Source organism: Tachypleus tridentatus, chromosome 8 (genome assembly GCF_004210375.1).
Source record: "Tachypleus tridentatus isolate NWPU-2018 chromosome 8, ASM421037v1, whole genome shotgun sequence".
Taxonomy (NCBI): Eukaryota; Metazoa; Arthropoda; class Merostomata; order Xiphosura; family Limulidae; genus Tachypleus; species Tachypleus tridentatus.
This window is the reverse complement of record NC_134832.1, coordinates 71,914,272-71,936,825: the sequence shown is the minus strand read 5'-3', so window position 1 is coordinate 71,936,825 and position 22,554 is coordinate 71,914,272. Positions and strand designations below refer to the sequence as shown.

At 31.0% G+C, this 22,554-nt stretch overlaps 1 protein-coding gene across 2 annotated transcripts in view; it reads right to left on the bottom strand.

Annotated features, from left to right (window-relative positions):
* The window catches only part of LOC143222644 (actin-related protein 2/3 complex subunit 1A-like), a 67,618-nt gene that overhangs the window by 15,671 nt on the left and 29,393 nt on the right, over positions 1-22,554 (bottom strand). For both annotated transcript variants that reach the window (XM_076449403.1, XM_076449404.1), the window contains exons 4-6: positions 12,708-12,813; positions 8,900-9,017; positions 8,231-8,290 (exon numbers count right to left, since the gene is read on the bottom strand). In XM_076449403.1, coding sequence (XP_076305518.1) covers positions 8,231-8,290; positions 8,900-9,017; positions 12,708-12,813 — 284 coding nt within the window. The remainder of the gene's footprint in view (positions 1-8,230; positions 8,291-8,899; positions 9,018-12,707; positions 12,814-22,554) is intronic.

Genomic DNA, 22,554 nt, shown 5'->3' with positions numbered 1-22,554 from the left:
TACAAACAAATGGCCTAAGCATGGGAAATCCAGTATCACCAGTTCTAGCCAATATTTTTATGACAGAAGTTGAAACGCAAGCAATTAACACAGCAGTACATCTACCACTATATTGGTACAGATATGTAGACGACACAGTTGCGGGATTCACATCTACAGAACACAAACTTAATTTTTTCAATCACATTAACTCAATACATCCCAACATTAACTTCACATGTCAACAGGAAGAAAGCAATCAAATATCATTTCTTAACCTCAAAATGACAAGAACCGACACACAATTCAAAACAGAAATCCAACAAAAAATCACCCATACTGGACTATACATTCCTTGGGACTCAGCACATAAAACAAAACAAAAACTCAACATACTACGAAACCAAATAAACACAGCCATAAAACTATGCTCACCAAATAAAATTAACGATGAATTAGAGAAAATAAAACAATACTTCATCAACATCGATAAGTTTCCTTCACAAACAGTAGAAAACATTATATGCACACTCCTAGACAGAAAGCAAAATCAACCAACAAATGTAAATATATCTCATGAATCAAAAAATCACGAAACCATATACTGCTGCATACCATATATTCCTGACATCAGCAGAAAAATAACCAACATTTGGCAAAAACTAGTAACAAAATATGACATTCCAGTTAATACCAAATTTATTCAAAAACCAGGCACAAAACTGAGGTCCATACTGTGTAAAAACACAACATCAGCATTATTTACAAAATATAATGTGATAACTGTCACGATTTCTATATTGGAGAAACAAGTAGAAAAATGGAAACCAGATTCAAAGGACACAAAACCTTCACACGTTTTGAACACTGCCAAATAATACAACATGAAGAAACAAAATACTATAAACATACAAAGATAAACATACGCAAATTAAAGAAGCCTTACTTATACAACAACAAGTCCAAAATAAATCAATACAAAGGAACACCTTTATACCTACATTAATAAATATAATCAACATATAAGCACACCCTCTACATTCCTACACTCAATTACAGAACTGTCTTGAAGCATGTGGTCAGCTACCGGTCAGTAACCCTTTCTTTGTGAGCTTGTCGATGACCGAAGAAGGTCTAAACATTGTTTGCTCCTCTACTAAAGGCTTTCTCTACCCATACCAGCCATTTTTAAACATACACTTGTTTGGAACTGAACAATTTGACCTATGTTACGTATTTTGTGGTATGAAAGTATATGATACAAATGATGTAAATGTGAGATTCAACCAAGTTTAAAAGAAAAACAGTGCATTTCTCAGTATAGTACTAAAATTTTATAGACTTGAATTTCTAAACAAAGTTCTACTTTTAATTAATTAAAAAAATGTTACTTTTATTTTTCACATTTTTACACCTTCAAGTGATGAATAAATGAGTCACAGAGGTCCAGTAATTTATTAGTATATAAATATTTCCTGTTCATTAATTCCTAGCACCATTTGCAAAAATGTTTGTTTGTGGTAAGTTTTAGCAAATTCTGTACTTGGGTTGGACAATTTAACTGATTAATCAATATAACTGACAACCCATGAGCAGTCATTACAGTAGTCAGTTATATTAATTAATCAGTTAATGATATTTTAATTAATCACTGAAATTAAAATAATGAGATATTGATGTTTCCAATAATTGAGTATTCCAATAACCAATTATTCAAAATAATCATGAAAATAATCAATTAATCAAAATTAGGGCTCTTGGCTTCCAGTTATTACTATTTTTGATTATTCCAACTATCCAAGCAACTCAAACATTGACACAAAACCTTTTCTCCTTATCTAGCTGTCACTGTTATTAACTTCAAACTGCATATTAGGAGGAAGACAACTAGCTGGTAGCATCTACCACTAGCTTTTTCTTCCTTCAATTGTAGATACCATGATCTGAGGAACATTGGATTAAGCAACTAATCAATTTGATTAATTAATAAGCAAATACCACTAACTGCTCACCCAGCTCTACTTATTATAGTGTTCAAATGCAGGACATTTTCTACAGTTACCGTTTTTTTCTAGACACCAAATGAGTAAAATCAAGGGCTCTTCATGACTACATGCACCACTATACTTGTCAAGACCAAAACAATGACAATCCAGAAACATTTGAAATCAAAAAACTTAAATTTCAGAAAGAATACTAAACTACAGATTTTGGTTTTAAACATTCCTTTTTATTTTTTCTATCAAACACTTTCCAGCCAGAAGACTAATTGAGACTGAAAAATTTCTCTGATATCGTGACTTCTGACAGTCTGTTTCATGTACTGTACTTTCTCATTAATAAATATATACTACAAAAGATTAATATATGTGATATTTGCATATTACACGTGGTTCAACAATTGTACTCCAGATAGCTGATTGTTCAATTCCTTGTGTAACAGATTTAATGTTATTCATTTATTTTAGTGTCTACGCTTGTTTCTGTATATTCTTTTTTTTTTTTGCCAATAAAATATATTGTTAGCTATGTATTGTGCAAGTCCCATCTGTTCTTGAACTTTGTAGAAGATTCTTTAATGTGAGAATCAACAATATTTGTTTATGAAAACACACTATAACTTTGTTGAAAATTTGAGAGCCTTGCATGATTCGTATAAAAAGAAGCTAGGAGAGACATAAGAAGAGTATCATTGGTTAATTGCAGTCTGTGTGCTATAGGCCTAGGAATCTAATTATGATTAATGCCTATTAATTAGAAAACTACAAAATTTGACCATAAATGCTTATAGATTTCAAACATTTCAATCCATTTAAATTCAGTGAATTAACTTCAGATGTCATTAATTCTATGAGGACTTTAAATATCTTCCTTGGCAAGAAGTGAACTTGTAACTGGTGTGAAGCCAACTGAACTGGCTAGCTTAAATGAGGTGTGCCAATATCAACTCAGAATTAATTTGCTCATCATGGACCTGGATTATTGATAAAATATTCAGTTCATGACTCAATAAAAGAATCAGTATTGTATGTAAGCTTGTAAAACGTCTTCTATATAAACAATCATTTGTACATTAATATATATGTGTGTTAAAAAAAAAAGATTGTGAATATTAATCTTGTTGGCAAATATCATAAATTTGATACATATTAACATTTAATAAACTTCTAAATTAAAATTAAAATTTCCAGTTATTTGAAATGGTAATACACGTTAACATATGTAGCATAATAAATCAGAGAATTATCCAAGATAAATTATAATATATAACATAATATATAACTGAGGGCTTGTGGTTCAAGATCTGAATCAGATACAAAATTCAAAATAAATTCAAATCGTAATATGACTTATATTTATGGGTGCCAACAAGATTTAAACATGTCTGATTATCAAGATTTTCTTGAATTATCTTTCCTTGAACAACTAGAAAATATAAAAAGTGAATTGCTTGAAACTGCTACAATTTTAGAATTAAAAGTTAAAAAAGATCAATGAGAAAAAATGAATTAAAAAGTGTGTTACTGGAATACTAGTCAATGTTAGTTTGTTGTTCAAAGAAGCATTAGTGTCTCCACCAGCCTGCTAGAGTTAAGTGATAAAGATAAGTAAGAAATTCAGTTAAAACTCAGACAAATTGAGCTCAAACAAGCCTGTACTGAAGCTGAAAGAGAGAGTAAATGTCTAAAGGCCAAACAAGCCTGTGTTGAATCCAGAAAGGAAATTAGGCTGAATGAAATGAAAATTACACTCAACTTCAATCAATGAAGGAAAAATGATAACTTTGAAATCAATTGATATATTAAAGTCAACCATGTAATGAAAATATAGTTGATAAATACTTCCAACCAACATTTTGAGAAGGTTGACCAAACCATACAATGGTCCATCAAAAAATGGTCAATATCATTACAGTGTGTTCTGACTGGTAAAGCACAAGAAGCTTATACCACTCTTCCTCTAGAAGACTGTAAATATTATGATAAGGTTAAAGCAGCTATCCTCAAAACAAACTAGTACTGAAGGCTTATCACCAAACATTTTGTGATTATCGAAAGCAAAATAGCCATATTTATATGGAATTCACCCATGAAAAAGAGGTATATTTTGATCGATGGTGTAATTCTATGTATATTGGCAACAGTTTCTACAAACTAAGACAGTTATGTCTAATTGAGGAATCAAAATGCTGGACAAGTGATGACTTCAAAATTGACTCTTCATGAAAAGAGGTTTTATGAAAAAAAATTCCTGCCATTTCAGCAAAAACCAGTTAAGAATTCTTATAAAAAATCCAGTTCCTCTAGTTCAAAATCTTCTGACAGACAGGATAAAACGTCATCAAAATCATCAAGGCGTGTATGATATATGTAAAAAATGTGGCCACGTTATGTCCAATTGTTGGAGTTTGAGAAAGAAAAAAATAGGTGGCAACACCCAGTGCATTTGTGACTACATGTGGACATAGTTTCACCAGATTACCCAATGTTGTTAATTTGGCTACTGACAAAAAGACTGTGTAGTTAGGGAGGAATTTAGACTTTTATGTCTGTTGGTCCTAAGTATTTAACAGAGGGCACTGCTAATCCCATATGCATTAACATCAGACTGAGAAATTAAACCAAAAAGAAATGACACATACATATTCAGAGGATGACATTACAGATTTACCACACACATTTTTGGGTCCAATATGGATCTTATGAATGACTATCTTACTGGCAAGACTTTGATGAGTAGCGATGATGTACTTGAGGGATCTTGTTCACCTGGTGAAGTTCCCTTTGCTGAAAGCAAAATGATCCACGAGCAAGAAAAGGATCTACAATTCTGTGTACTATTTAAATATGCATTTGTGACGAACAAACTGTAAGAAGTTCCAAATGGTTGCTTTTGCAAAAATGGTGTGCTCATGAGAAAATGAAGGCCATTAGATGTACCAGCTTCATGGGATGAGGTTGTAGTTTATCAGTCCCAAAAGCACATCAACTGGAAATATTGAAAGTTGCCATGAACTTCCTATGGGAGGTCATTTAAGTGTTAACAAGACATGTACAGTTATGACAGAAAGTGTTCAAACCCCTGCATTCCAAGTGGTTTTTTGCTCATAACTTAAAATGTATCAGGAGTAGGCTAATAGATGTATAGTATATAATAAATATTATACTAACACATATCTACGTAAATTTTTATGTAAATTAAATGACAAATAAACTGTTTATAAATAAATAACCAAAAATAGGAGGAGCAGAAAGTGTTTGTACATTTCAGAATGTGTGAAAAAACTGATATTCCCGTAAAAATTTTGTTTAGCTTGGCAAATAAACTACATTATACCATTCCAGAACTAGACACTGGGTTCATAATTATTGGAATTTAGCCAGCAAAAAATGTACTTCCGGCAATTTAGCGTCATCTTCGTCATTATCCACTTGGTTATCATGGTGAACAGGAAACAACTGTCCAGTGATTTAAAAAACCAAATTATTGTAAAATACAAGTCTCGTGTGTCTCTTTCCAGTATTGCTACACAACTTAATGTGCCGAAATCTACTGTTCAAAGCATAATTGCCAAGTTTAAGCTCACAGGATCAACTGCTAACCTCCCTCATTCCGAACGCCCCACCAAAATTCCAGAGAGAACCAAAAGGAAGGTTCTCAGAGAAGTTAGTAGGAACCCTCATTTAACACGTAATGACATACAGAAACTGGTAAGGGAAACTGGGGTTGAAGTGAGCACCTCTACAGTTAAGAACATGTTACTCTCTTCTGGGTTCAAAGCATGCCATCTTTGTAGAACTCCATGTTTAAAGCCTGTTCATTTAAAAGCATGATTCAGGTATGCAAGAAAGCATGTAGATAAACCCTTTACCTATTAGAAGAGTATTCTTTGGTCAGATGAGACTAAAATTGAGCATTTCGGTCACAATGATGTTTGCTATATTTTCCGTAAGAAGGGGGTACAAAATCTTCCAAAGAACCCTATCTCTACAGTTAAACATGGAGGTGGCTCAATCATACTATGGGATTCCTTCAGCTCTTTTAGTGTAAGCAGCCTTCACCGCATCAATGGAATCATGATAAAAAAAAAAGAAGAGTACGTTGATATATTAGGCACTTATATCAAGAACGATGCTCGGAACTTGTGGCTTGGGCGTCGTTGAATCTTCCAGCATGACAATGACCCTAAGCACACATTGAAATATGTGCGATTCTGGTTGCAGAAAAACCATATAAGCATTCTGGAGTGGCAGTCGCAGTCACTTGATCTCAACCCAATTGAAAACGTTTGGCATGAGTTGAAGACCAGGGTTCATCAGCATCATCCAAAAAACTTGCAAGAGTTGGAAGCCTTCTGTAAAGAAGAATGGAAGAAAATACCAGTCGAGTACTATCAAACAATTATGAAGGGCTATGAGGGGAAATTGCGCCAAGTAATTCACCTAAAAGGCTACACAATTGACCATTAAAGTAGACACATGGCCACTTTCTGCCCCTCCTATGTTTGGTTATTTGTTTATAAACAGCTTATTTGTCGTTTAATTTACATAAAACTTTATGTAGATGTGTGTTAGTATAATATTTATAATATATTATGCTTTCATTATCCTAATCATGATACTTTTTAAGTTATGAGGAAACAACTACTTACGACGCAGGGGTACAAACACTTTATGTCGCAACTGTAACAGAATTATGAGATATTTCTTTTAGCCAAAAATCAGGCAAGATGTTTCTCAATTTTATAAAATTGGCTAGAAACATAACCAGAAAATTTCTTTTAGTCCTTTAAACACCATCCCAACTTTCAAAGTCTTAAGTTGTGCAATTACTGATTGTGTTAAACCAAAAAGATAACATTTGTGTTTAAGCACTTTGATAATTCTTTGACAGTTTACTGTATTTAATAAATTGTTTTCAGTATGCGTGTGTGTGCACGCGCACATGTGTACATATGTAATATCTTAGTTAAAAATTGTCTAATGCCATTTTTTAATTCTCTAAAGTTCAAAGTTCTACAGTCTTGTGTGATTCATATAAAAAATAGCTAGGAGAGTCAGAAGAAGAATATTATTGGTCAGCTACAATCAGTGTCCTGTAAGCCTAGGAAGCTATAACTGTAATTAATAGGCATTAATTTAATGTCCTCAGTAAGAAGTGAACTTCTAAATGGTGTGAAGCCAACCAAACAGGCTAGCTTCAGTGAAGTATGATAATTTTCTCATTGTGGACCTGGATCATCAATAAAATATTCAGTTCTAGACTGGATGTAAGAATCTGATACATAAACATTACTTGTAATAACTACTAGTAATAACTGTTTGTATATTAAAATATATTTGTGCTAAAAAAGAAAATTGTATCGATCTTCTTGGCAAATGCCATAAATTTGATACATCTTAACATTTAATTAACTTTTAAATTCAAATTTCTGATTATTTGAAATAGTAATACATTAACATATGTAACATAATAAATTGGAGACTTGTCCGACATAAATTACAATACGTAACACTTGACTAAACTTCTATGGTTATTAATCTTTAACCTTTTTTTTTAAACAATTGTGCAACAGATCACATGCTAGAAATGGTAAAAAATCAACCAAATTCAGTGGTCATGTGGATACAAATTAGGCTTTAGAGGTATTATGAAATAATTATCACAGTTGCTGTTTAATACTTGAAATTGAGCCATGATTTACTTAAAAAAGAATAGTGAAATGCTTCAAACATTCAGGAAACAATATAAACTCTAAGAACTAGTACAAGTCAACAGTAAATATTGCAAAACAAAACAATAAACTTGTAGTACAAGGTTCCAAACATTGGAAATAAAAATTATGAATACAAAAATGATAGTGCATTTATAACTTTTTCCTAAAATCATACAATCACAACCTCACAAAATATGTAACTCATGTTACATAACAGTTGTTTCATAATAAAAAACATTCTTCAAAGCCAAATAAAACAGGTAATTTAGCTTATGCAATGCTTGTTTCACAAAGAAAAATAAACATTCATCAAATCCAAATAAAATAGATAATCCAGCTTGCACTACATCTGTTTCATAACAAGAAACATTAATCAAAGCCAAATAAAAAGAATAATACAACTTATACAACAGTAGTTTCTTTAATATTTATTTATTGGAGGATTTTTCTAATCTCTTTTTTGTTAAATAACATTTCTTACCTGAGACACCTTTAACTACTTTAAACATTACAAAGAGTAGATGCTAATCTTACCTAGCTTTAAAATCTGTTGATCCACAAGCCAATAGAATATTATTAGGATGCCAATCAATGCTGTACAACAAAGAAAGAAGTTTTAAAATGCACATAAAATACATAATTCTGATATAATAGTAAAATATGAAGCCATTACAAACTAAAACAAATATTAATTTTGAAGTTGTTAAAATAGATATATCACCTAAGTAAGCTATTGTTTCAGAAACAGTACTTCATAATAACTTAAGCAACACCAATCCTCATAATTAAATTCCATCATGTGTTAAAGGTTGAAAACAACTGATAACCTAGGTCAGAGTTGTCACAGAGGATTTTCATGGTTTACTTGATGTTCATAATGGAGATTTTTAAAAAATTGTGTACCTTTTTTTTATATCTGTATTTTAATCACTACAATTACTCTGAATGTCCAGTTGGATTACTGCTACAAAGTTTCTCGCTTCAAGAACTTTTTTTAAATATGTGGTTTGGATCATAATATACTAGAAAGCTTATGAACAATTTTACATTGATTTTCATTGTTGATTTAATGTAACATTAAGAAGTGATAACAAGAAATAATGGCACACGAGAAAATGGCTAGTTCTACTTGTTTTAGAACTTTTTCACCATAAGTTCTGATCTTTATGAACTTGTAATATTCTGAGTATGAAAATTACAAACCTTGTAACTGTTGACCTAATAGGCTTTTTAATGTGTTTGCTGACCCACCAATCATTTTCTTCTTCAAAATAGCAAACAGATATCAACCGAGCACCGCTACCTACTGCAAACTTGTTCTCTATTGAAATAAATAAATATATATACATCAATAAATATGAAGTGCTAACTTGTCTTCAATCAAAATGAACAACTAACCCTGTTAACCAGAATTTATTTTTGAAAAAAATCTGTGAATATATGGAACCAAAGTATTTATTGCTTCGAGTGAAAAGATTAGATTTATATTGAGATTAATAGTTTTCTTTGTCTAAAAATTGTCAAATTCTATTTGAATAACCTCTAAAATCTCCTGCTTAAATTTTAAACTTTTTTCTTTCAGTAAAATTTCAAGTTTTTTGTGTGCACTAACTCTATTAGTATTAGGGCAATTTGACCAATTACTTTTTTAATCTTTCTAGAATGGATGCAAATTGTAACAGTAAACTACAGTTGTTTATCCTAAACTGCTTAAAGTTCATAACATTAAACATCTGTTTCTACTTTTATTGTTTCACTGACCTTTCAACCACATCCAACCAATAATACTGTCAAACATGTTGCAAATCACTTAGCTAATGTGTAACTCACATAATCTTGTGAAATATTATTATTATTTCTCTTTACTTTACCTAATCTAATTTAATAAATTTCTAATTTTTACCACTTAGCTACATTTATTATAATAAATAAAGAATGCTCATAAAAATAAAAAATATAGTATGTACCTTGTTCTTTTTTTGTTGTTGTTGACCTTTTATGAAACCTAAGCCTATTTGTTTATACTTATGGTACTACTAAACTAAACATTTTCTTGTTACCCCTTTGCTTCCATCTCATGTAATCTGCAGAAAAAGTGTTGTGAATTTCACTTGTAGAACAATAAATACTAAAATATATTAGTTAAAACCTAAATACAATTTAAAATTTCTTACTATAACATATTTAGGGAAAAAACAACCTTAAGTACAGTAGTCAATGAAGAAGCCAAACACTCTACAGTAAGTTACATGTACCCCATGACAAAAACTGCATGACATTTCAAAATACCCACTGTTAGATTAGTGTAGAATGATCTCTTTCTAATGAGTATATACATGTATGTAACATCCATACATAGGCTACAAAGTTCAAACAAATCTGCTGAAGGTGGGAATTGCACCTGTAAGGTGTTGAAAAATTTATTACTTGTTTCAACTGTATTCATTCAGAGAACTTTGAAATGTATGAGTTAATTGGTTATATAAACATCTTAGAGTGAAAACATACATTTACACAACTACCACTGTATTATGGAAGACACATAATACCAAAGTATAAAATTTTCACAGGTCATTGTTCACGTGATAATACATATAAAGCACTTTTTATATTATATTAAATCCATACTTACTGAAGAGGCTGTAAATAAATTATAGGAGAGGAAAGACAAAGATAGTAGATGTCACAATTCTTATATTAGGGTGAAACATTAAGTACTTAAAACCTATATAGTATTATAATTTGATTTATTAACTATATCTGGATGCCAAGTTTATTTGTATACCATGATAATAAAGTGGTTTAAATAAATTTTAATTGTAACTTTTTTAGGCATGACATGCACAAAATTTCAAGAAATTAGACATGGTAACAGGGTTAAAGCAGATTAGAGTGAATTAAGAACACACACACAGAATTACGTGTTAGAAAATCTGTTATATTTTACTTTAATAATAAAAACAGCAAATAACTTAGGAAAATGCTACTAATCTCTGAATAATACTGAGCTGTTTTACCTAATTCAGGAAATTTGTCTAATAGAAATATTTTAATGATTTACACAGATAATTAAAGATTATATTGAATTTTCTTTAGATATAATTTCAGGATGAATTAAATTTTACACAACTTATGTTAATAAAAGATATTCCATAAAATCAACTCACCAGAATGATGTTAAATTTGCTAATTCTCATTGGGTAAACAATGTGCACTTAATTACAACCTTATTTGTGGCTCTATGTTTTTCAAACTTAGTATTGATCAACCTTAAGAAAATTAGTTCATTTAAACTTACATAAAATTAAAACAAATAATAAAAAGCCATGAGTGACCCAAGAGCCTCTTCCAAAGTGAGTGAATAGGTACACAAAGTGTAATAATCAAGTTCTATTAAAGGTTAGGACTCAGAATAAAAAGAGTCAAAAGTAGAAGAAACTCAAGGTATAGAAAATTCTAATCACAGGCTACAGAGGAGTCTTAGGTTTGAGAAGGACATGGCAACTGGAAGTCAACATAAAGCATAAAATAAAAGAATTCACAATAACAAAGCAATCATAAGAGGAAGAAAAAGGATGGTAAAAACCCTTATGAGCTGAGATGCATGCAAGAATCTTGCCTAAGCACTAGCAGAAACAACTGAAGTCAGAAAACAAATGTTCTGTACTTGAGTTACCAAAGCAGACAAGTGTTATTTGATCATCATCAGGAATAAAATAACCAGAAACAAAGACAATCTTAGCAAAATTAGAAAGCCAAGAGTTCTGGGTACAAGACAAAAGAATGTAGAATAAAAGCAACAATGATGCACAACTTAGCTTAAAACTAGAGAATTCCAGTAACCATTTAATGAAAATAACTTCTATGGAAAAAGGCTTGGTCTTCAGAAGTTTTCAGAAGCATGAGTATGAGAAAACATATTGAGCCAGATACATTAAAATATTCATAGGAAGTAGTAACATTATTATTTTATAGTAAATCTTGTATGTCTGTCAAACATAGGACTTGGTCATTTTCATATTGACGAGATTGAAATTGACTGAAACATATATGAAGTAATTACGATGGTGAATATTCCTTTCATAGAAACAATATTAGCATAAGAAAAGATAATTTGTACCTAAAGCTATAACTTAAATCAATTTTAAATATTTGCATCTTTGTGTTTCATAATTAAGAAAATGGAGCTAACACAGATAACAATACAAATATTAACTGAAAGTTGAATAAACACAAATATTCCATTACTCTTAATGAAAAAGGAATATGACATCACACTGCCTATGGAAAAAGTGAGATTTTGAAATACATAAATTACTCAAAGGAAGTACTGCACATGAAGGAATGGTGAAAGAAGAGAGTCAGTGTTGTAACTACAAAAGATGACCCTCCCCTGCATTTATGTCTCTATAATTATAATTACAATTCTGGCTGATTGATATAATTAAATTAACAGAACAGTACAACTGCCCAACTGCTCTTTAATTCAAACAAATTAAAATATATACTTCCCCCACTGTTTGCAATTCTTACATTTGTCAGTCTCTTTGTCACCACCCCTTACAATTAAAGGAACATACTTATGCCATTGGGCAGTCTAATTCTGATTACAAGAAGAGACTGGTGAAGTACATGTCATTACATGTAAGGTAGGAGTTTTGTTCATAGGTTGGAACATATGCAAAAACTTTTTGGTAATAGCATAATATAACAGCTATCTATTCTACAGTGAGGTGAGTAGTTTCTGGACTAAATTGTTCAATTGGAAATCTACAGAGAACTTACAGTCAAAAAACAATAAACCTGTGTTCAAATCAATTTAGAATTCAATTTGAAACTCATTAAACATAATTTTTACACAGAAGTATCTTAGAATAATAACACATACACAACTTATGAATACGTACTGCTTACAGAAGTTCTACATCATGTTGAGAGAAACAAGACATAACACATGAAAAATGCCTCACAAAGGACAATTAAACACACTAAACTTTTGATACAAGCTCACCTTGTGGTGACCACCGTACACAAGTGGCCGCCCTGTTGATTCTCAAAAGTACTAGCATTGGTTTCCATTTGCCATCAACTTGTGTCCAAACATAAGCATTTCTGTCCTGAAAACATGAAATAGTTGAACTTTTACATGTTACAAAATCTTAACAGTTAATCTTTTAATTTACCTTTAAACTGTATCCTTGCTCATTTTTCATTTAAACGAAATTAACAGAAACTATGTATGTTTATGGGAAATGTTCTTAACCATATTAGGTAGTAAATCCTACACTGTAAACAACTATATTGGCTCAAGTAATTTGAAAGTTTAGGATTTCATGAAATGTAGCTTACATGGATTTATATGATGCATTTCTTTTTATACACCCTTTCTTTACCCAATCACTAGATGGTCTGACCTTTTAATAAATTTAAATGTGGAGATACAAAGAAAACAATTTGTTAGAAAGTTCTCGATAGATGTGGAAATATTTCACAGCTAACAAATATTAACAAAAAAAAATTAAAAAATATCTAAGGCTAAAAGATAATATAAGAATAAAATTGTTCATGCATACTATGGAGTTTTTATCAAATCAATAGTAGGATTAAAACTCATCAAATTTAAGAATATATCAAAAGAAATAACCTCCCACAAAAATTTAAACAAAACATGGACCAGTTCTTGTTGAATTAACAAATTTTCAATTACAGCAATGCTGGCTGTATTCAATTCAGCCAAAGAACAAATGTATATTCATTTGTTCTATTTTTCTTTCATTCCAAAGCAGCAGTGTTTGAAGTGTATTCTCTTATAGTTTTCCATACTAATAACCATTCCACATGTGTAAACAGTTTTGTAATGAGCAAATACTTAAATCTAACCCCTGATTTTAGCATTATAAATCCATAGATTTATCGCTGTACTAGCGGGAGGGTGGGTAAGTCGTTTGTTTGTTTTTGAATTTCACACAAAGCTACTCGAGGGCTATCTATGCTAGCCATCCCTAATGTAGCAGTGTAAGATTAGAGGGAAGGCAGCTAGTCATCACCACCCACCACCAACTCTTGGGCTACTCTTTTACCAATGAATAGTGAGATTGACCGTAACATTATAACGCCCCAACAACTAAAAGGGCGAGCATGTTTGGCACGATGGGGATGCAAACCCGTGACCCTCAGATTATGAGTCGCACGCCTTAACACGCTTGGCCATGCCGGGCCGGGTAAGTCGTGACCAAGATACTGAGCAGTATGGTAAGGAATATAAAGTAGATTATCTAATTTTATATAGCATGCATAATGACTTACTGAACAGAGACTGTATTAGTACTTTTGGCTGTAATTAACCCATCCTTATGTAGAGTTTGCTACCATGCTCCCTGATTAATGTTTAATTACATGAAATATTATATATATATACTGTCTATCTTAGTAGCGTTGACACTGGCGTTTAATATTGTGAGAGTAGGAACATCTTTTAAAAAATTAAAGGTTTTCTGCATTTTCTTAATTGATTACAAGTTAAACTATTTTTTTCATATCCTAGTTTCTTTTATTTTGCAGTTAGATTATTTTTTCATATCCTATTTTCTTTTACTTTGTAGTTTTTCTTGGTTACCTTACATTTGATGTTTTCTTTGAAGTTCTTGCTTTTTTCTTGTTTATTTTCCATTTAACTACAATATTTCTATCTCATCATCAAAAATGGTTTCATCTCTCTCTGTATTTGGATTATGAGAGCTGGCAGTACACTCCAAAACCCAAGAATTTTATTTTTATTTGACCCACAATGCTATTGCACTATCAAGATTGACTAGTTAAACAAGCAACATATAGATGTTGATAAACATAAGATCAACAATAATTAGTATTTGTTCCTCTAGCTCAGATGTCAAGGTCACATTTTAAAGGACTGTATCCTACTTTCTAACAAGCAGAGGTCAACACCACATCTTGAGTGACTCTTATTTGTTCTTCTAACAGGTTGAATCGAACACCATATTTCAAGTGATTGTCTTTTGTTCTAACAACTGATGATAAACATTTTAAGTGGCAGGTGTTTGTAAAAACAGGGAAAACGGAGAAATTTATTATGTAATTTTTATTTAGATGCAAATGTATGCTGACAGATTCAACAAAATGACCTTCTCATGCTTGGTATTTGCATTTTTTTTAAGTTCAACTCTCAAGACGTTAATAAAATAAAACTTCCTACATGAGCATAAATTTCTTAATGGTAAATGCTGAATATAATAATTCAATGTATATGTTTTAAAACACATCAAATTTGATAAGATTACTATCATAGGTCATACCATCTGTTACCTGATGTGTACTGGGCAACATTAAACAATCTGTACCACTGCATATATATCATATGCTACTTGAGGCTTCAGATTTGAAAAGCACATCCCATGTGATGAAGCGTTTTGGTGTGCAGGTTGAATGTAGGCACACTGTGATGAAAACTTATTTCTGCAGCCAATTTTCTAGATGTCAAGGAAAATTAGCCTAATTTGAGAAGCAATTTTAAGCTTAAACAGTAAAGGACTTTCTGCTGCCCTTTTGGTTAAGCTTTGTCAATGTCTTAGTGTGCTTGCTACTATGTTCAAAGTTTACAGACCACCAATTTCAACCAGACTCATTCCCACACAGGTATGTATCACTGCTTTACACCCTAATTTCTAACACTCACAATGGTTATAAGTATAGTTTGTGTCTTATTGTTAATCTAACAACAAAAATTACAGTAACCTAATGTTTGTTCTTGTGTTAGCTGAATGGTGTGTTGTCTTTATAATGTATCAGCAAAAAACTTTTAAGATACATGTATGAAGATCTAAATAACATCCAAATAGCTGCAATTTGTTGTTTCTTAATTGAATGACGTGCCTCCTCTATCAAAACATGTGCAAATAGGCTTCTAATTACATCAGAAATTTATATAACATTTAACTGGTTCCTTTGTGTACTTACTGCTGATCTGTGGAATGATATACTATCCTTACTGTTTCATTTAAAGGTATGTTCTCAATCTGTCAGGATACTATAAAGTGGTTCTAATTTACTCTGTGTGTGTGTGTTAACTGAATCATATGCTATGTCTATTGCAAAATTATCAAACCACAATGAAAATAAGCTATTTTTGACAGTTTTCATACTCCCACGCTCATATTAACCAACTAGTAGCTGTTCAACAAAAATACATTTTTAAACTTCAGTTCACAAATACTCTAGTTAACCAGTAAGAGTACCCTTTCACTGCACAAGTAACACTAGACTAGTTATTACAACAATAGGATAATATGTACTCTAAAGAATCTTATTCCATTTGAAAATCCAAGTTATTCCTTGGCAAAATGCATAACAGATAATATTCTGTAATTCTCAACTTGCAAAATATTTAAACAAAACAACACAAAAAATATTTTTTAAACTGATTAGGTCACAGGATCAAAAGTTATAGAAATGTCAAAATTAAACTGATGAGTGAATTTCTGATGTTTGATTAACATCTTACTGAAAACCTGTTTGTGCTAGAAAGGCATCACTTATTGGAAATTGTAAAAATTCCAAAAGTGGTTATATAAAATACCTTTGAAAACAAGCAAGCAAAGGTTTGCCTTTTGGCCTTGAAGTTGAAACGAAAAAATAAAAATTCTGAAATATTTCTTTGAAAGGTTTAATGCTTGTTTTTTAATACTAAAAGATACATGTGAAAACAGTTAAAGAATCTTTTCATGTATATGCTATCTACAACTTTCACTGGTTCATGTCTGCTGAAGAAAACAACAAAATCTAATCACCCCCTTCTATTCCAGAGAAATATGACCATCCAAAAGTTGCAGCCTATAAATAGCTGGAAAAAACACTTTATATCAATAAGATAACACAAGTAATACAATACCAAGGCAACCAAACATCACTTTAAACAGGCACCAATCACCTAGTGTTACTAGCATAAATATATTAATGGAAATGTTTTGCATTTTGCACATTCCTGTGTTGAACAGTAACTGTTATTATTTACTTTTCATCAAGTTCACACAGTATACACCTCAATAATATGAATGTTTACATCAGCAACCAGTTCTTCAACTAGTTACCTACTGTTAGCATGTAAAACATGTTCCTACTGAATCTACACAAATTCAATATTTGGTTGGTTCCTGAAAACCAGAAGAGTCTATGTGCTTTCAAGTATTTGCTAAATCATCCTGGGCCACCAAGAATGATTAGTAAAAGTTGTACTTTTGATGACTTCATTTTATGAAATTTTATGAAAAGAGCCCATAATTTGCATTTGAGTACAAAAATATCTTACTATGTTCTAAAAATTAAATGAAATAAAAAACTTTTTTCATATTGTTTGACAGCAAGTTTTGACCACAAATACACAATGAAGCTTCGCCCATGCTCATCATATTTATCAGTTAGATTTGTTTTTCTATGTTGGTAGTTACAATTTTCAAACCAGATATTTTCCTGAAAAATAAAAAACAAAATTTAGATAAAATTGCATCGGTTTTAACTGATTTCTGTGCATGTGTGTTTCTCAAATTCCATGGTGCCGTGATTTTGCCCTTTTGTATGTAATGTAATATAAGAGAGTAAATAATATTGGAATCTATAAAATTTAATATGCTTGTAATATGTTATTTGTAACAAAATTCCTTATTTAGTGAAAATGGTTAAAGAATCTTTTCATGTATCTGCTCCCAACAACTTTAACTGGTTCATGTCTTTCTCCATTTACTATTGGCTTTATCTAAACAGTTTTGTACAAAAATAATGTCCAATGAAAGAAAAATTTCTATTATTGTATTTATAAACAAACACAAGAAAAATATATAACATTAAGGTATTTGATAAAATATTAAAAAACTGATCCCTTTCAACCATCTGCCATTGAATATTAAGGAGTGTGTACATTTTAGAAGTAATTGGATACTTTCAACTTCATTAAATTGTTTTGCAGTTGATTGGGTGTCAGTAAATCGATTAGTAACAAGGAGTCTCTGATATCAGTTTTGATTTAGCATAAACATCAAAGCACACAGGGCACTCTTAGATGTAGCCTACTAATGCTAGTATTCTGACTGTTCCAAGCACCACCTCCTCCTTGACAATTTTATTATTGCATTTGAATAAATTAGGTGAAAGGCCAACTTTACAATGGGAAAAGTGGAAATCTGCCAAATGGCAACCAGTTCTCATTTAATTTTATCAAAATATCTATCCTTAAAATAGTATTTGAATTTTATGTACAGATAGCAACAAAACATTTTTATGTATATTTCACCAATATGATTCTTATATTTTTGAGACTGTTTGCTGGTAGTGCTCCTTTTTATGTCAAGTTTAATTTCAATCAAAAATTGTAACTTTATATCACTCAAGGATTTGTCTCACCAGAGTTGCTTAAGCAAACAGTTTTATGTTGTTGTTTTTAGTACATTACTAATGACCGATGTTAGTTGCAGATAAACAAAGTAATACTATTGAGGAAAAAAAAACTAACAGCTACAGTGTCTAATTATTTTACTACGAAGTACCTTGGTTTTTAAGATCTTGTTTCCAAACCTTATGGTCCTTTTACACAATGAAATGAGGTTCACATACTGAAAAACTGAGTTTTCAAAGGGGTTTTTCGACACTTCTCATTCTGTTTTAACCAGTGTTATTTCCTCTGCAAGTGTTTGTACTTGATGTAAATCTCATAATAATTTATTTTTAATTCTTACAGTCCAGTGCATATATGTAAAAATTAAAACAGCACCTTATAATTTGAACCATACCTGGAAGTTCTCTGACATTCTGATGCAATGATAAAGCAAATTAAAAAAAAAGTTGAAACAAGGAAATAAGGATCATTCCATGTACGGTTTGTGTATCCTTAACTGATTTAAACTTTTGCTCTAAGTACTTAGCAGTTGTACTGATCTCTTGTTCAGGTTCCAGAGATCAAGGATTTGCTAGGAAAGTCAGTCTTTTGAAATGAAAAAGATATCCACTAAGATTAAAATCTGGTCATCAGTATGATGCTACAAACTGATTTCTGCACAATTGTTCTATTGAGAGGAGAGACTGAAATCAGACAATTATGGTTTTGCACGAAATTGGTTTACTTGGAATTCGGTAGGAATTCCAAGAAAACCAATTTGTGAGTTTTAATGTAATCCCTTGTAGTTTTTCCTTTGATACTGTTGTAAAACTAATGTCCATTTTTTCAAATGCTATCTCATAAGTTTGGTGTTTCCCAAACAGATTATTGCATAACTCTTCTTGTTCAAAAACTTGTTCAGTAATGTTTCTTTATGATAAAGCCAGACATCTCTGATTAAAGACAGACATGTCTATTCTCACAGACTAAAGGAATTTTGTTATCAATGAAAACATTGACCTTCAATTTACCACGTCTGCTGATGGCATTACCACTGAAAACAAAGTTTTTCTGTTGTGAATGATATTTGATAGCAAATAAGTAAAATCTTTCAGCCACATTTAATCACATATGATATAAGACATATAAAGATTCTCAAGAGATAGGTTACCATTACCTTGAAAGACATATATGTGGTTAGAGAACATTATTAACCTTTTTGAGACAGGCCTGGAATAATAAACATAAGTATTTATACTATAACTTTTGAGGTAGTGTGTGTACTGTTATCAGATTTTTTAAAGAAAATATTTTTATTAAAGATTTGTCTATTTTGTTACTAGTCTGAGTGTGAAGCAATTTTCCTGTTATAATCAAAAATTATTCTTCATCCCAAAAAATCTCAATTATTATTTATGTAATCTCTAAAACCTCCTAAATACAATTCAAACATTTGTTTTCAGTAAAACTTTATATTTTCTCTACTCTAATTACATGAGGTTAACTGACCTCTTAACCACCATAAAAAAATTAGAAAATAAATATGAATTATACTTTTTTTCATTTTAGAATGACTACATGTTATAACATAAAAACACAATTTTTTAATCTAAATAGCTTAAATCTCATAACATTATACATTTATGTGTGTTTATTATTTTTATTATACTGACTTTCCAGTCATGCCTGGCTAACATTACAGAATTGTATTGATGCAGCACATGTGCACTCACGTTACTGTATTCAAGAATATAAAAATACACATATTTGAAATAACCAAAAATCATAAATAACTATATTAATACACCAGAATTCCACTAAGATTTATCAAACGTAGCAATTAAGCTGTATTTTTCTTTAAAAATATATAATTTGAAGCAGACTAAAGACACAACTTACTTGCTTGTAATCTTGGTTCAACAGGATGAGATGGATGCCAGGCACTTTAAGGTGACTGGGGGGGGGGAATTCTAAGCTTCTGATTTGTTATTCACATGTCATATATTGAAGTGTATATATATAAGGGTCCCTTTCCAAAAATGGAAAGCGTGAGTGGAGCCACTGTGTTTGATTCACAATCTAAGCTATATCTCAATAAATAGAAGAGGTACAATGTTCTTATTTTGTATATAAGCTTGTCAGTATTGGTCAGTTGAGTTCCTAATTTGTCTGAAACTATAGACTTAGTATTTTGACACCTCAAACATCTAATTTTAACCACTGCTGCATTTAACATACCATGTGACACATAAACATCAATATTTAGGTGTGATCTTTTAATATTTAAATTAAGAAAGTAACTATTACATAATAGTGAAACTTGAATTATAATATTCAATTTAATACCAAACTTATTCACACAAGTTCATGAAACAGTAGTTCAATAAACTTTTGAATACAAGTCAACAAACACGATGAAATGGCATGTTACAATGGGGTTAATAAGGTTAGAAATTATCAGTTATCCTGATAACTCTGCTCTACTATGACTATGTGAATATAATAATATGTCTCATTCATGTCTGTATGCAATCAGTTTGGTGGCTTGCAGGGAAACATAATATCTAAATAGTCTTTAGGAAAAATAATGATGCCTGATTTCTGAAACCAAGAACTACTAATCTTAAGTTGCTAGGATGATAGTTTGGAATGATGGGTATGTTAAAGGGTATTCTGAACCCCATCCCCCCATTACTGCTGTTATTGAGCATTTATTATCTTCAATTTAACTTAACTTCTTTCAGGGATGGCATCACATCATTAAAAACAAAAGATACTTTATTAATCTTTCTGAAACACAATATACATAGGAGGGCACAAAAATGTCATATAAATTAGAGAGTGCACTTGCACACTATATGAAGGAATGCAATTAAAAATGGCTGCCAATACTGCAATATAAACTCAGCTGAAGTCTCTATTCAAACAGCCACCATGTGGCTGATATGAAGAGCCATTTCTTGAGTTATACTCACTTCCTACTCTGACTCCCAACATTTAAACTTCAGCCCATAATACACTTCTGCAGCCAACAACTGTCAATTACTTAAAAATGTGAAACACTGTGGAAAACCATTAAGAGCTGGGTGTTGAAAGTGGGTAACCCTTATCATCATTACTTTTACTGTTATCTTATCCTATAAAATCACTCACCATTGCACAGTGAGTACCACGTTTCAAGTTTATACATATTGAAATTTTAAAGCTTATACAAAACATTTGGTAAGGTAACAAATACTGTAATAACACATTATGTTATAAATAAACAGAATTTTGTATATTTATCACATCTAGGACAAGGGACATGTACCTTAGCTTGTCTGAAATAGTTCAAATTTCTTAGGAAGAGGATGAGTGATTAGGTTTATTGGACTAGCATGGATAGATTATATTTTTTGTTTTTGTTTTTATTATGGCAGATCAAACTATGACAACATATCTATTTGTATGCACTTATCTCTTTCCAACCTGAAGATATATATACACTTTATTATTGTTACATGATAGAGAGAGTTCTATTTCAAAAAAATGAAAAAAAATGTTGACATGTATACCATTTTACTTTACTGATGGATAGAAAAATATTTGTTGCCTTGACATATCTGAAAGACAGCATAGGTTGCCAACCATTGGCAATTTCACTTATTTCCAAATTACACCTTATATACTATTTAAAAATTATCATCAGTTTCTGATAAAATTATGCCTAAAACTAGCACAAACAACTATTGAGCAAAATATCAATAAAAGGGAAGGATAATAATGACCAAATATTAAACTCTCTGTAAGTTTTGACTCTTATGTCATCAGATTGATGATTGTATGTCTATATAGAAACATAAAACAGCAATAATTATGTTTAAAAATGAAAACTGAAATTAAACATTTATTTGGTTTTAATTATCTCTGTTATATGAAATTATTATAAAATTAGCTGCCTATTCTAACATTTAGTACACAAAAACTAAACATCACAGATTATATTTGGTACATGACCTAATGAGAAGATGGGAAAGGCAGTACCAGAGTTGTAAATAACCATCATCAAGCGGTGTTCACTGAGTGAAGTTTGCTTAACAGAGGTTGTATACAAGATCATCAAATACACAAGGGTTCATTCTGGCTTCAGAAATGGCTCTTATGACATTATATATGAATGTTAGAATTGCTCTTGTAAAGAATTATTACAGTAATAGTAATAATGCAAGTCCAGCATTATAACTCTAGGAACATGAAAGCTAGGAATACAAAAACAAACATGCAGAAATGAGGTTTACAGGAAGTTAATTAAAAACATTCAGTTAGCAGGACCAGTTTCTGATAAGTGGAACATAGTTTCATTCCTACATTTGAGGGAAGAGGAATTATAAATGGAAAAGTTTCCATGCAAGATGGTTTTCCATTCCACATTGTAATGACTGTCAAGACTATTGCTGAGTCCAGGTTCAAGTGATTAGCAGACATTTTCCATAAACAC